The following is a 16,892-nucleotide window of genomic DNA, read 5'->3' on the forward strand; positions in this document are numbered from 1 at the left end:
ACTTTTGCTTTGATACTTTGCCCTATATAGTGTGACCAAAATAATTATATATGAAAGATCAGTTAATTGCACTGAGAAGTGTGTTAATATTAGGTGTGAAATTTGTTTAAAGGGACTTGAAATACATTTTACAACATTATCAGTGAAGTCATCTTTAAGATCTCACAAAGATCTCATAAAATCATATCCATTTTTAGAGAAATGTTCCAAGCTGTTCTGATTATAATTTTATTTCAATTATATCTAACAGATGGTGTTTGATCAAAATTCATCCTCATCTTGTACAGCAATCGGTGGCTATGATTTCCCCCAGAAATGTGGGTTACATTTAACAGAATCCAGTGTGATGGAATTTCTGGTTGCTAAGCTTGTTTTGTTTTAGATCCTAACTGAGAGGGAAACTAGAATTGAAACAGGAACCAGAACTGAAACAGAAATGGAAACCAAGTCTGGGGTTTTGTGTTAGAGGCAGGGCTTCCAGCATGGGGAAAGCCTGCCTCTGCCTTTTTGTGCCTCCCAGATCGATGCTCCAGTCTTTTTAAATTTAAATTTCATGAGCGGGGATCCCTGTCCCTTTAAAGGCAGGGATCCCACCGCGAAGAGCTGCTGGCCAATCAGAGGGCGGGCAGCTCAGCAGTATTGGCAGTGCCACCAGGAGCGGTGGCCACTGACGGTACTGCAGAGGCCTTGGACACAGGCCCAGCACTGGAATCCTGGACATCAGATAAGTGAGACCGAGTCACCAGGACCAGTCTGGAAGGCCCCGTTGAGGGGGTTTGGGGGTTGGTCATGCAGTCCAGGGGAAAGGGGGCTCCTGGAGGGTAAAGGGGCTCCTGGAGGGTAAATTGGTTCCTGATGGGGTTCCTCCATGGGCCACAGATCGCCCACGGAGGAGGGATACCCACCCCCAAACTTGCAGTGAGGGCATCTCATGTTGCAAAGCGTCCTCCCCGCACAGCAAGGCACCCCCCGCCACTGGTAAGATCCCAGTAGCTGCAGGAAGAGGCCCTTAATTGAACACTAATGGGCCACTTAAGGGCCTTAGTTGGCTACTGGGTGGAAAGGCAGTCATTGATCTATCCTGGCCCGGGTAAGATCGCTGGGCAAGAGGGAGGCGACTGGCCCTCTGCCCCCCCGACCCCCACCACGACTCTCTGTGCCCCCCACCACCTCAGGGGTGCCCATAAAATCCAGCCCCAAAATTGAAACAGAAGCTGGAAAAACAATTTGAGGTTTCGGGACTGACACTGGTTAGAACCAGATAAAAGAGACAGAGTCCTCCCCAGACTAGGCAGACGTGGCAAGCAGAAAAAGGTGAAGACTGAATCCAAGAACTGTTTCTGTCACTTAAAGTAGCCAACTAACCAAACCTGGCCATACAGTGCACAGTTTGTCACTGAAGGACTCGGATAAAGGGAAGACTGATAAATCTATGCCATTAAGACTGTCGTAAGCAGAGCTAAGGAGGTTCTGAAGAAATGCCCCTCGTGGTGAAGACCGCACTTGTGGAGTTCAGATGAAGAACAGCAGCTAAATCCTTGAAGAAAGGAGCTGAAAGTCTACCTGAGGAACTTCAGAATTGTGAAGAACTGTGTGACTGTAATTGTTGCCATATATGCTGGGTGGACTGCGCAGTGAGACTGATCTCTGTGGTACTTGACAGTTAAAGTATAATTTGTAATATATATTGACCATGATCTGTCTGTAGCTTCATGTTTAATTTATGTTAATTTTGGTTTGAGTGTTAAAGTAAAACTTATAAAAGTGAAATCTTGCCCATTTGGTTTGGTTTCCTAAATTGGAGTCAGTTGGTGGATTTGATACTTTTTGTTTGTTGGTGGTCTCCATGGGGATCATAACACTAGTAAATATCTATTTCAAGCCACCAGTAATCTTTAAAAATTGTAATTTTGAACTGTGTTTCTCTTAAAAGAATATTAGTGGAATTAAAATGATATATACATTTATTTGTCTGTGTAAGCACCTTTCCATTATAAAACCTTTGAAGACAGAGGAAGCTCTCATTCCATCAGTCCAGGTCAGATTTAAAGCTAGGTCTCAGAAGTGAAAAGTGTAATGTGTCAAGGCATCTGGACTCCATTAATCTCTTTGTAATATAATAGATAGTGATATGGCTAAAGCTCTTGTGCATGGACCCATTTCCTGTCCATAACTTCCTGTTGTCACAAATGTTGGTCATACTTTTTATATCAACATATAACATAAAAAAGGCCTATCCAATCAGTTATAATGGAAATTCCCTATGTAAACCCTTTAAACATGAGTCACAACCACTAGGTGGCACTGTAACCCCTCTAGCTAAAAGTGTGTAACTGAAAAGAAAACCTGTTTCGCACCTCCCAGGAGCATTTCCTGCAAAAGATTATCAATTCTTGCCATCCCAAAGAGTCTGGCAAACTGAATCTGCTCAATCATCTGCCACGTGATGCTCTGCAGCGATGGAAGAAGCAGTAGAATATCGCCGAATCGTCCACGTGAGTCATACTGCCGATCATTGATATAATCCTCCAGGTTGACCTGCACTTGGAATCGCATGTTTTTGATTTTTGCCGAATCACTTACACCTCTGCAATCTATAACAGAAAAGTCACAGTAAGTTAACGTTTCTGAATAAAACAGCATGTTAGAGGTATCTGCACCCTTTAATGGAAAAAAACAAAATGTGTTGATACAAACAAAATTAAATCAGATGAGATTCATAATCAAAGATCAGAAAAAGTCAATTGTCCCACTAGGTTCATCTTTCCACTACATTAATTCTCTTAGCCTAGAGTTCAGCTGCAGTATGAACCTAAACTTTATATCTCCATTACTGTGCCTGGCAGATGATTCTAGATTGATTGATGATTATGCATATTTTTGCATGAAGCAATTCATTTTGAATATCTGATTTAAATTTACTGGTGACAGTAAGGCATATTTTTGCGTTCAGACAGCAGGGTGTATTGCAGCTTGTAGAGTGAATAGATGAAAATTGGGTGGGGAGATTGAATGCCTGCAAGGGACCCAGCCTGGCTTTCCATCCATTAACTTAAATAAAGTAGAAAATCATGCTGACTTGCTACAGGTGTACAGTCCTCCCCCCTGCTTGCTGTGTGCAGGGGCTCCAGAATGTCCAATTGTCGGAACAGCTAAATTTGCCCCTGCATGATATTTCCAGTACAGAGCTTTGCACTGGAAATTTGGAACAAACAAAGATCCATTCCATTGAACTGAATGACTTGCTTAGCTGATGGGGCCCATGGATGACCTCAGGTGACTGCTTGTGAGGGCCTCCATCTACACAAGCTCTCGCAGTTTCATTGTTCACATTCTGAGTTTATCTCCATACTATCAGGGGCAGGTACCAAGCACAATCCAGAGGGTGAATAGTCAAAGGGTCAATTAATCTAACCCAATTTAGTGAATTCCTAAACATACGCAACATATGCAGGGAAATCCATGTTTAACCCTCTTGGGTTGGGAATGATTTTTGGTGCAGGGAGGTCTGAAAATGGGAAGTGGTGACAATCCAAAAATAATGAGCACAAGTACATGCATTTGTGCATAATCATCAATCCCATTAACATACAATATAATTTTCTAGAGTGCCCATTTAGTTCATTTTTAAAATGTTATACCATTAATTCTGTGCCTGTCCACATAACATGATTGCACTTCATATTACAGCTTGTTAAATATTGTAGATCATGAGGCAATAAATCAACAATCATTATATTGCTGGAACTTTTAGGAATAAAAATGACCATAGGCCTAATAAACCCTCTACTTTTCATAAATCAACCTTACCTACCAGCTTTCTCACCATGCCCTTCTGTCTGTTCTCTCTTCAGAAATAGTGAGCACAAGTAGATGCATTGTGCATGACCATCTTCAAATGTAAAGGACTCATTGTCACAGGATTGCTAGATACAAATTGTTTCTTGAGCCTTAGATTGTTTAATTGAAAGAAAATTCTGTCCGACTGGCCTTCTTACTCCTATTCCCCTCATTTTTCATTTGCTTCTCTGTGGAATCTGGAACTTTCACCATCAGTATTTTAAGTTTCAACCTTTCACGGGCATTGAGCTGTTTTGATATCTGAACAAACTGTACTCTAATCAACAAAGACACTCACCTGGATCAAAGAATACCACGGCTTTGAGGCAAGCAAATTCATTTTCATCTATCTGGAGGTCAAGTAATGGCTTCACCAGCTCATCCAGGATCCTGTTTGCAACACGCATAATCTCTAAATCTGGGCAGTGCCTGGGAATGATGAAATCATTTCCTGTTGAAAAAGAATGAATTTTGTCAGAGTTGTACCTCCAGTTCACAAAACTGATGCAGTTGAACATCTTCAAAAATCCATGAACATCATTAAAAACTCAAAATATAGGCTATATTAATATAAGGAAATATTCTAATTTAACATCAAACTTAATAATCTTTCCATTGTTCTGGAAATGTTAGGAAGTATTATTAATTACAAAGGGAAATGTAAGCGCAACAAGCAGGCAGTAATGCCAGGGTTTAAAATAGCATTGATAAACCATTGTGGCTTATGGTTACATATGTAAAGTAGTGATGACTTCAAGGTAATCCCTCTGGAATTTATATTCTTCCGTATAGAACAATATATTAAGCAAATGTACTTTTTAAAAATATAGGCTTATTGCCGACATATAAAATACTGTCTCCATTTTTCACAGCATATATCTCGAAAAGTCTAGATAAAACAGCATGTGGATTACATAGCTGCATTTTGTTTTATTTTGCACCATCAGGAGTGTTGTGTGTTTAAAATATTGTTTAGCATTGTGATGAGTCTATAATTAAAATTCTCAAGGAGAACATTAGTAACACCAGAATGTTTTTCTTTTTCTCTCTCACCAAACCCTTCTAGGCCTCTTTGCAGAATGTACCACAGCACCTTCATCTCTTCTCGAGTTTATTCAAGGACAATGATCATCAACAAGTCCTTGAAGTGCCTTATGTAGAAATAGATGAAAGACTTTGGCTCTGTGACATTGACTCTATGTTTACAGTTTGAAAACCAAGCATGCATTTTTGCATGTCCCATGCTCCTTCATTCCCACCAACTGAAATGTTGGCCCATTTCTGAAAGCCTTAAAATCCAGGGTTAGATCATCATGGACAAATGCACACAGACTCTTGGAATCTTGAACAATGTGTGGAGTGTCTCTGGCCAATCGTTAAGATACTCAGGGAAGACTTGTGAATTAGCAAGTTACAGTGCTTCTGCTTATATATAACCTTGAATTCAGGTGTAATGCAGATGGAAAGAGAAAACATTGTCAGCAAGCAAACAATCCACAGCTTAATTGCGTGAAAAGCTAAAATTTAAAATGTTTCAGGCCATCAGCTGAACCATCTTTAGCATTGAACTTTCAACTTATTGTGTTAGATAACAGCCGAAGGAAAAAATACACAGGGCATTAAAGCTCAGTGAGTAGAGGTATGCTTGTATGTTCAAGGAGGATCTCTGCTTTCCCTGATTAGAGTGCGATGTGAGTTTGTGCCCTATTTACACACTGTCCTCTCTCACTCTCTGAAAGTCGTGATTCTTTACAAATGGTCAAACAGTATAATTGTTCTACGAACTCATTCTTTCATGAATGGTCGATAGATAAAGCATCTCATCACAATGCCTGGAAACAACATTGGAATTAATGGTAAAATGAAAATCATGGAGTAAAAAATATACAAAGGCACTATCCAGGATAGTGACATGAGACTTCCAATTAAAAGGCCAACATTAATCATGTGTAATTAAAGTACAACAGATGCTAACTGCGATCCATCGCAACTTGCAAAAAAAAAGTCAATTCTGTTAGATTTTTTATTCTTTCATGGGATGAGGGCGTCGAAATGAGTATCATAAACCTAATGGGACACACATTGTCTGGGATATGTCTCCAGTTTTTGAGTGCTTGAATGAGGTCTAGCCATATCACAGATAAATTAATAAAGGTATATATGGGACAGCAGCCGGAAACTACAGTTGAATTAAATGATCATTTAACTTTTTTTTTTGAGATTTGCAGGTCATGAGGAGGATTTGCCCTAATTGGGTGGTCTTACATTGATAGCAAACAGCAAATCAAAACAATTTGAACACTGTTATGCCACTCACTACATTAAAGAAGACAGTTCTTACCCAGCAAGAGAATGTCTTTGTAAGGAATTGAACGTCTGGCCAGACCCAGCAGCAAGTGCTCCCCTGCATGAGCTCTAAGCAATGCAACCTATGGAGGGAGACAGACAGTGATAAGATCATAGGATTATGAATATGCCATTCAGCGCCATGAGCCTATTCTGACATCTGATTAGATTGTGGCTGAGCTGTACCTCAATTTATTCACCATTGCTTTATATCCTTTGATACCCTTACCTAATAAAAATATGTTAATCTCAGTTTTGACAAATTCAATTGATCCAGCATTCACAGTCTGTTGGGGAGGGAATTCATGATTTCCATTATCCTTTGCATGAAAAATTGCTTCCTGATTTCACGTTTAAATATCCTAGCTCTATTTTAAGATTGTGCCCCTTATTCTAGATTTCACCACCAGAAGAAATAATTTCCCTGTATCTACTCTATTAAATCATTTTGGAATAAATCATTAAATCTAAACAATTTTAAGATTATCCCTTAACCATCTAAACTCAAGAAAATACAAGCCAAGTTTATGCAACCTGTCTTCATATTTTAATCCTTTAAGCTCTGGTAGCATTTTGATGAATCTATGCTTTATCCCCTCCATGGTCAATATATCCCTCCTGAGGTGCAGTGTACAAAATTGAATGGGTTCTGATCAAGGCTCTGTAAAACCGAAGCATCACTTCGTCCCATTTGTATTCCAGCCGCCTTGTGCTAAATGCCAGCATTGCATTAGACTCCTTGATTACATTTTGTACTTGTGCACTAACTTTTATTGATTTATGTAACTGGACACCCAAACCTAGTTTCTCCAGCACAGTTTCCAGACTCGCGTCTGCCATTCAGAACATATTTTGATTTGTCTATCCAGGATCCAAAGTGGATTATCTCACATTAACTCCATCTGTCAGTTTTGCCTACTCGCTTAATTTCCCTATCTTCCTTTGTAACATCCTGCTGCCTTCTACACAACGTACATTGGGCTGGATTTTAAGACGCCTTCGATGTCGGGATCCATGGCAGGGGTGGGGGGGGATGGTGGTGGAGAGCCTGAAAATGGCTCCGGATGAGGCCTGCTATGGACCTCGACATTGGCAGGGCCTGGCCCGATCCTCCTGGCGGTGGCGAGGCTCTATGGCAGCCCCCCCCACCACTGGGCAACGGGGGAAGGTGATCGGGAATAGGTGGAAATGTGGAGTAATCAGTTCAGCCATGAACCTATTGAATGGCGGAGCAGTCTCGAGGCGTCGAGTGGCCTACTCCTGCTCCTAATTCGTATGTTTGTATGTTCGTACGTATGTTCGTATGTAACATATTCAAATCAATAAAGTTAATATATTTAAACACACTTACCTGAGATCTTGAGGGCCTGTCGCGATCTTTGGCGTGGTGGTCGGCGCTCCCGCGCCTTCAGATCTCCATCCAAGGAAACGAGGCGTGAGACTGGTGGGGAGGGGGAGAGGAGGTAATTTTATCAGTGCGGGGGGGGTGCGGGGTTGTGCAAACGGGGTCAAATAGGCATAATGAGTGTAGGGGATGGTGGGAAGAGCTGAAACATTAAACCTTGTGCGGTTTGAGGGGAAGAGCAGATGTAAAAAGCAAGTGTTTTATTGGGGAGGGGCAAATACTTATTGTAATTGGGGGGCAGCATAAGAAATCTATTTATTTACTTTTGGAAGGATCTTTTTTAAAAAAGTTAAATATGCCGGCAGGGTTGGCTGCTCTTTAAAAATGGTGCCAGTGCCTGCGCACAGGCAGCTGACGCCATTTCCAGCAACGGACAGCCCACCCGGGGTGGGGGAGGGCGCGGATCACCCCGGCTCTTTAAATGAGCCACCACGCTTAAGATCGCGGGGGCTCTCTGGTGTGCGGCCCGCCATTTTTGTGATTGCCACCAAGATCGACAGCGGGCTCATAAAATCCAGCCCAATGTCTCTAAATTGGTATCAACTGATGAAGTACTTGCTGCAACCCCACAGCATGCTATCAGAATGTCTAACAGCAATCATCTTTATTATGTTGAGTCAATGCACACATAATTTAAAATATTTCAAATGCATTGCTTAAAAGAACTCATACAAAATATCTTGTACTATCTGGCTCCTGGATAATCCTTTCTTACTTCAGGCCTGTGATGAATGGACTGTGATTGTCAAATATCAAAAATGAACAGGGAAATTATAGTGCAACAACATCAGCTCAACACACAACACAGAGTAATACAAAAATAACGTATCTGTGAATTTTTTACAAGAGCAATTTGCTTTCTGTTTCCTGTGCTTTTCACTGACCTGGTCATCCAGTAGCAATTCACAGAATGCCGGGATAGATTTTGCCCATTCTACCAACGCAAGCAGCTGCTGCTTCATGGATTCGCTGACATCATCGATGGTTGCTATCTTCTTCATTGCAATATCAGCATGATGCACAGGATTTAAAGCAGACATCTACCAATAGAGAACATTATTCAATTAAATGGAGTGATATACAGGCACTTGGGGAGTTGTGATAACCAGATTTGTTTCGTTTTGATTTGTCATGTATGAAAGTGGCATGACACAGTTTTATACCCCTAATATCCTTGGTGAGTTCATGATTTCAGCCTGGTTACTGAGGTGAAGTATCAAGAATAATAAGGCATTTCTCCACCATCAGGAGAGTTAACTAGGTCAGGTCATTGGCGAATTTTAAGTGGCAGGGGAGATTTTTATTTCAAGATTGAAATAGAACAAAATTAGAACTCAAGAATGCAGGCATTTAAATGGCACTGTCTGAATGGAATGATATTCAGAAATCCTTTGGGGGTGAAAAGAAAACATGTACAGTATTTCAGTTACTATAATGTTAAAACAATTGGTGCAATAATACATTTCAGCATGATTGGTGATTCTGAAGATCTAAAACAAATTGTAGCTGATGCCCCTTTAAGCAATTCAATTTGTTTAACACAGTGGGCTGAATTTTACTAGCCCTCCAACGTCTGGGTTGTGACGGGAGTGCTCGGAAAATTCTTCGGGAGAGGCCCACCACGACCCTTGCGCCGGGAAAGCCGCAACGCATTTTACTGGTGGTGGTGAGGCCTCGGCGCAGCCCCCCTGCCGCCAAGCGACAGAGTCTTCATTGTAATATGCAAATGCTATTACAATTAAAGGATAATTACCTACCTAGTAGCGATGGCTGTCCCACATTGATATTCTGGCCACTGGCCAGAACTCCCATGCCTTCAGAACTCCATTTGGAGTTCTTTTTGAGGCATGACACTGGTGGGAAGGGGAGAGGAGTGAAAATTTCTGGATGGAGGTGTGAAGGGGAGAAAACCGCTCCGATTGAGTGTGAGGATGGTGGGAAGGGATTGAGGGTCAAAGGTCCTCATTTAAAAAGTTGGTTTTCCGGGGTACAGGTTATGGGATGCGGAGGGGGATGGCGGTAGTGGTTTGAAATAGGATTGAAAGTATGACTACAATTTTATTTTCTATTTCAGGCGGCGGCACCTTTAAAAATTTAAATTAGCTGAAGGGCTTGAAGCCTTTTAAAAATGGCGCCGGTGCCTGCACAGTGGCACCGGATGCCATTGCCGGGGATGGAGTGGCTGCCCCCTCTACCTCATCGGGGTTGGTCGCTCCGCCCCCTCCATTTAAATGAGCCCCTGCGCAAAATATCGCGGGGGCTCAGCAATAGCGCATCAGCGCGGGAAGACCGGCGAAATCAGAGCGTGCCGCAGTGATTTGCGGCACGCTAATAAAATTCAGCCCAGTATCTCCTGAACAATTCCAGCAGGTGGCAACACAATAGTCACCAATAGTATGACCAATGTAGATATTAATAATCCTAAGTAATACATCTGCACTGGTCACTAGTCCAGTGACATTACCACTGCACAACCATCTCCTCTTGTTATTATTACTGGTGGTTTTTGTTTGCACTATTTTGTAGAGACAATTGTTATGAAACAGGTCAAAACAGAAATTTTATGAGACACATAAGCCTGGAAGATTAAAGCATACAGGGATAAGTGGAAAAATCTGTAACCAAGTTAATTGTCAACCAGTTATTTTACTAACTGAAATACATGACAAAGAGTCCTTAATAGCTGCAATCTTGTAAAGGATTTCTTTACTGCTGTCCTGTACTATGTGAGGGAGTGTGTGTACGGAGAGAGAGGGTGAGAAGTTGGGGAAGAACTGAGAGGTTCAGATAAACTAGGGCAGGGTAGGTAGGTAGAAACTGAAGAGGTGCCTCGATAACAATACTATGCTATGAACCAACTCAAGTTAATTATTATCATGTAGCTAATAAATTCCTGCTATTTGAACAAAAAGAAACACGGAGCTAATCAGAGAGAATACAGGAGAGTATCACTGTGTTATTATCAAAATACAGCCAGTTACTTGTGGCATTACGATATGACAAAGGTGATGTCTGTCATTTGGAAGTACCAGTATGTCCTATTTGCTAAATGAGGTGGTGTTGGAGGAGGTCAATTGTATTTATATGCTAAAATAAATGGAGAAAAGCTTTGCAGTTGTAAATGTTTTTTAGCTACAATATTTAGTATAAGTAGTTTATGTAAATATATTTAGCATAATTTTAGTACAATATTGTATTTAATTAACTGTAGGAAGCTGTTAATATTTTTAAGATTAATACTGTTAAGCATTGTTTGATTGCCCATGAACCTGCTACAAGCATCCAAAAGCAACCTCATAAACTAGTCACAAGCCATTATTTGCGAACGATGGCTCTGCCCCAGCAACAAATTAAAAACAAAAAGGTTTTTCAATCAGCATTTCATTCTTAATCCTGGTGAGCTGCAGTATGAAGCTTGTGTTACGTATATCATAATTAAATCCCAACTGACATGAAGAATGAAAGAACCGACTTTGGGCGAAATTTGCCTATCCAGGACTACATGCAATGTCCTCGTAACTTTTCATTTAATATTTGTATTCAATGCTCTTTGTTAAATTACTTTTGCACTTTGTATTTTCATCGAATCCTGAATATGTATTTTACTCACTTTATAATAAGAGGTCCATATTTAGCATTCTACTATTTCTGAAGAGTGTAGCATGAGGTAACGCGCAATGAGGATGAAAAGATAACTGAAAGTAGAAGAATTTCTAATGCTGGATGTCATTAGATTCTGCAAGGGCTAGTTGCTGGAAAATTAGAGATTACAAATCACAGGGGATTAGCCATATTTATGGAATGGCTGATCGAGGCCAAAGAGAAATTGCCCAAAATTGTAACAGAATTTATTGAAATGATGTTGGCATTGCCCAGATAAGAACATTGCAATTTCTAAAACTAACTTCTGCATCAGTGACACTCCTCATCCCATGACATGATTTACTCCATGCCTTTCACCATTATGACTATTGTACCTTCCATCATCCTGTCACACCATAGAAGAACTATCACCATCTTCAGCAATCCATTGAGACAGACTGTTGGTGACTAAATAACTCCATGGCTGCAGCAACCTTTACAGCATTGTAACCACTTGTAAATACAACCCATCAGCTAGATATATCATAAAAATAACAGTTGCGTGAGACTGAGTTAGAAAGTTGTGACATAATTTTAAGATTCAGAAGAAAAAGAAAGACTTGCATTTATATAGCGTCTTTCATGACTTCAGGATGCCCCAGTGATTTACAGCCAAGGAAGCACTTGTAAAGTGTAGTCACTGTTGTAGTATAGGAAACACAATAGTCAAATTGCACACCGCAATGTCCCACAAGCAGTAATATGATAATGACCCAATGATTTATTTCTTAGCAATGTTGACTGTGGGATAAGTATTGGTAAGGACACCAGGGATAATTCACATGTTCGTTTTTGTGAAATAGTGCCATGGGATCCTGAGAGAGCACTTACAGCCTTGGTTTAATGTTTCATCTGAAAAACAGCACCTCCAACAGTGCATCACTCCCTCAGTCCTGCACTGGAGTGTCAGCTTTGATATTTGTGCTCAAGTCTCTGGAGTGGGATTTGAATCCACAACCTTCTGACTTAGAGGTAAAATAATTTTCACAAACTGTTAGGCATCAATTGGCACAATTTTTGAAACCATGTGACCTAATTAAATTTGTCAAATACACTCAGCCAACTGTTTTTCCAGACATTATGTTATTGAAGATAATTACTGAATTACATTTTTCAAGGATAAATGAGTTGCATGATTTCATTAAACAGCATTGAGCATCACTATGTTCATTTGTTTTGGTAAAGTTACCTGCCTAGCCATTGCTTCTGCTTGTACCAGTGTAGCAATAGAAAGAAAGCCAACATCTTCATAGCTGGTTCTGCGAATGCTGATTCTGTCCCTTTCATTCTGTACAGCTTTGCAAAATATAAAATTAAATGTTAAATCCAATGCTGAAAATTTGAATTATACATCTCTTCCTGAAACCTTATATTTTCAGTAAGTTAGGAATTTATATAACACCTTCATGATCTCAGGAAGTCCCACCCCAAGGAAGTGCTTTTGAATTGTAGTCACTGTTGCAATGTAGAAATCACGGCAACCAATTCACATACAAGATCCCACAAATAGTAATGACCAGATGGTCTGTTCTTTGTAGTGTTGGTTGAGGGATAAATATGAGCCATGACACTAGGAGAACTCCCCTGCGCTTCTTTGAATAATGCCACAACCTCAGTTTAAAATCTCATCCAAAAGGCATTGGCTCGATGAATGCAGCATTCCCTCAGTATTGCACTGAAGTGTCAGCCTGAATTATGTGCTTAAATTTCTAGAGTGGTATTTGAAGGCATAAAGTTTAAGAATATTGGCTCTGGTTCACTGGATAGGACTCTTGCCTTTGTGTCATAAGGTTGTGGCTTCAAGCCCAACTGCAGATACTTAAACACAGAATCCAGGCCAACACTTCCGTTATAGTACAGAGGGAGTGCTGCACTGTTGAAAGTGCTGACTTTCAGATGAGGCAGTAAACCAAGGCCCCATCTGCCCTCACACCTGGCACTATTTTGAAGAACAGCAGGGGAGTTATCCCCAGTGTCTAGCCAATATTTATCCCTCAACATACATCATTAAAACAGATTATCTGGTCATTATCACATTGCTGTTTGTGAGGCCTTGCTGTGTGCAATTTAGCTGCTTTGTTTCCTTTATTATAGCAGTGACTACACTTCAAAAGTACTTCATTTGCTGTAAAGCTCTTTGGAATGTTCTTTGGATCATGAAGGTTGTTTATATAATTGCATGTACACCTGCCTCTGAGTTAGAAAGAAGCAAGAAGTAATACTGGCATTTATGTAGCACTTTTCACTGAGTCAAGGCTGTCACCTAGTTTCACTATATGCCAGTTGTACTTTTCCAAAGATAATGGGGGGAAAATCACAAGTTCGCAAGACACTCCTGGAGGACTAAACTTCCTACTATGAATGCAATTTTTATATTTAGCCCTTCAGTATTCTGGGCAGTACTATGCTATATGATTTTACCAGCAGATGGCAATCTGCTGTTACATTTTGTTTGATATAGTTATTACCAGCTCCCATTGCCAGAAAGAACAGACTTTGTCTTGCAATTAATATGAATCATAGTAAATATTATGTGTGCTTGATTTATTTATAGTATCTTCTATGTTTTTACTGGTTTAAATGAAATGAATTTCAATGTTATAACACGACTTGTACAAATTTGACAATAGTGATGCATCTTACAATAGAGGAAGGCTTTCTGTGTGTACTAACTGTATTAAAATCATAAACTTATTCTTTAGAAGCATCTAACAGTCACAGGAAATCTTTCATTTTTGGTATTTTTGATGGGGCCATACTGCAATTGTATGGCTCTCAGTAAATGCAAAAACTCCAGACTTGCAGAACATGTATTCATTATTTTAGCACAATAACTACTTATAACCTTCTATCTTTTTGTTCCAAGTCCAGGCATTCACAAAGATTATTTTCTCTGTGACTGTTCTAGAATTGTTTAGTATGTCAGGCTCTAAGTTGTGTACATATGATGACTTTCATTTTATTTAAATTTACCTATGCTAGGCAAGTAGAAAGAAGATGTACAAAACAGGTTGGAGTAGAAATTGGATCTTGTTGCACCCAGTTTATGGGTGCAAAATGGGTGCAATGACGCCCTATCTCCTGGACAACTGTCCTGACACCCCTCCCACCATCCAAGAATGGCAGCAAATCATTCAACCTTAAATTGGTTATGGAGTTTTTCAGGCATCTGGGATGGCCGCCTGCAACAGGTGTTAGGTCCCTTGCAGGTACTAATGAAGAGCCGAGTGCCTATTTTTGGGAAATTGGCCTGCATTGAGTTATCAAAGATGGAACACAAATATAAGAAGGGAATGAATGAGTGAAAGAGAAAAAGCTGGTGAGTGGCAAGCTTCTGTTAAATGCAATAGGTTCAGAATAACAAAGCTGGTTGACAGCTAGTGCTATGGAATCTGTCCATTTACTGTGGGATAGATTCCACAGCAGTGTTGCGTTTTGTGAATCACATGGACACCATTTGTGAATGTAAATGATGGGTTCTTTTACAGAAGATACAAACTATAGCAATACTAGGGAAGGTGATTTTTCATATCTGTTCCCGTGGCTGCTTCCAGCAAGTGCTAAGGGATCACATGCATCTGTGCATCACATCCTGTCTGGTGATGGACAGGCATTTCAGATATGCCCCTTAAAGCAATACACCAACACGCACAGCTAGAAACAGAAAAACTATTTTGAAAGTTGTTATTCCATCTTTGTTTTCTGCCTGCCGATTTAAAAAATTGTATCACTGACATTTTTTTTTAGATTAGATTAGAGATACAGCACTGAAACAGGCCCTTTGGCCCACCGAGTCTGTGCCGAACATCAACCACCCATTTATACTAATCCTACACTAATCCCATATTCCTACCAAACATCCCCACCTGTCCCTATATTTCCCTACCACCTACCTATACTAGTGACAATTTATAATGGCCAATTCACCTATCAACCTGCAAGTCTTTTGGCTTGTGGGAGGAAACCAGAGCACCCGGAGAAAACCCACGCAGACACAGGGAGAACTTGCAAACTCCACACAGACAGTACCCAGAATCGAACCCAGGTCCCTGGAGCTGTGAGGCTGCGGTGCTAACCACTGCGCCACTGTGCCGCCCCCATGTGTGGCTGGCCTGAACCAAGGCTGGAAAAATTGGTGCTATCTATGCAATGATACTACAATCTCTGAAGGTGCAGGTGAGCATGTCCAGAAGATGTCACTGGGTTGAAATCTTATGATGGTCAGGCCTATCGGTAGTGGTAGTGCTTTATTATAAAAGGATATTGAATCCCGCAATCTACTTGTCAGGGCTTTACAAAGTCAAACAAAAAGTCTTGTGAACATTTAATATTGGTAGTTTTAAAGGCCAACCTTCTGCTTATATCTGTCTCCAGAAAGGGACTGGCATTTTGAACTGTTTTGAAGCAGAAAGACGATGACTTCAATGGAAATAAAAATTGGGAGAAATGCAAAATGGGCTGTCAACTTGCTATCACTGGTTTGATGCAATCGTGTAAAATCAAGATCTACCCCAATGAGTTGCCAGTAGATTGGTTAGTAAGGTAGTAAGAGATGCAAATCTTCTGATGGCCTAGTGGCTAAATGTGCCTCTCAACGTAGCACTAAGCTACACAGACTAAAAAATTGAAGTTCAATACCCTGTGCTGAGCTATTCGATCCCTCCTTGGGAAGGAACACTAGAATTGCCCTCAGCATCTTTGGCCCGGAGAAGAGAAAATCAGCCAGGTTCTCTGCTCTTGATTGTTATTCAGTGATTTGTCCTGGACAGTTTGGACATCAGATAAGAGTAAAGATTTAGTTGGAAATAAAAATAGAAAATGTTGTTTCCTGTTTTTATTTCAGATTTCCAGCATCCACAGTGTTTTGTTGATGTAAAGATTTAGTTGGGTTGGCTGGAATGTCCTCCATGTTTGTCTAGGCCTACAAATGAAGACTGACCACTTGGGTAAGGTAGCAGAAATCTACTGTCCCATTGGAACTTTACCCCAGCTCTCCAGGAGATCAGGGGGAAGAGTAGTAAGTGATTCTAAAACCATTATATTATTTGCTGACCAGCTAAACTTCTTATGTATTTACATAAAGTTTATTTTTTTTAATCTTTCTCCTTTGTGCCTGCAAATGGCTTCATAACAGTGCAGTGTTTGCCTCATTTTAAATTGTGAGATTGCTGCAATGATGGAGTGAGGAGAATTACATTCTATAGGTTAACACTTGGGAATACATTTTCATCTTGCCTAAAGTTCATATTGGGAATTTGAAGATGCATTTCCCACAATCTTCAATGTGCAAAGCTCCATTCCTGGAGTGCAGAGTTTTCCCCATGATTTGCATTATGGAATATGGCTTGATGCCAATATATCAGCTGTTTGGCAACTATATCGAGTTTGTGCAACTATAATTCAATGATATAGATCTAACAATATCCAAAAGATCATGATAAAATATTTAAATATATTTTACGGACAGAATGGTATTTGGCTAATATAATCTAATTTAATCACTTTTTTGTAACAGGTCTTCCTTTACTATGTTTTCTTATTCTGTTTTATAGAATCATAGAATGGTTCAGCACAGAAGAAGACTATTTGTGCTGTCGTGTTTGTGCCAGCTCTCTGCAACTGCACCTTAGCTAGCCCCACTTGCTGTATAAAAAAGATT

The 16,892-nt window shown here is 40.3% G+C and overlaps 1 protein-coding gene across 2 annotated transcripts in view; it reads right to left on the reverse strand.

The window, feature by feature from the left end:
* LOC137378757 (hepatocyte nuclear factor 4-beta-like) overlaps positions 1 to 16,892 on the reverse strand; it is a 75,833-nt gene that overhangs the window by 5,863 nt on the left and 53,078 nt on the right. For both annotated transcript variants that reach the window (XM_068049139.1, XM_068049138.1), the window contains exons 4-8: positions 12,423 to 12,529; positions 8,476 to 8,631; positions 6,182 to 6,269; positions 4,139 to 4,291; positions 2,358 to 2,594 (exon numbers count right to left, since the gene is read on the reverse strand). In XM_068049139.1, coding sequence (XP_067905240.1) covers positions 2,358 to 2,594; positions 4,139 to 4,291; positions 6,182 to 6,269; positions 8,476 to 8,631; positions 12,423 to 12,529 — 741 coding nt within the window. The remainder of the gene's footprint in view (positions 1 to 2,357; positions 2,595 to 4,138; positions 4,292 to 6,181; positions 6,270 to 8,475; positions 8,632 to 12,422; positions 12,530 to 16,892) is intronic.

This window comes from Heterodontus francisci, chromosome 17, assembly GCF_036365525.1.
Source record: "Heterodontus francisci isolate sHetFra1 chromosome 17, sHetFra1.hap1, whole genome shotgun sequence".
Taxonomy (NCBI): domain Eukaryota; kingdom Metazoa; phylum Chordata; class Chondrichthyes; order Heterodontiformes; family Heterodontidae; genus Heterodontus; species Heterodontus francisci.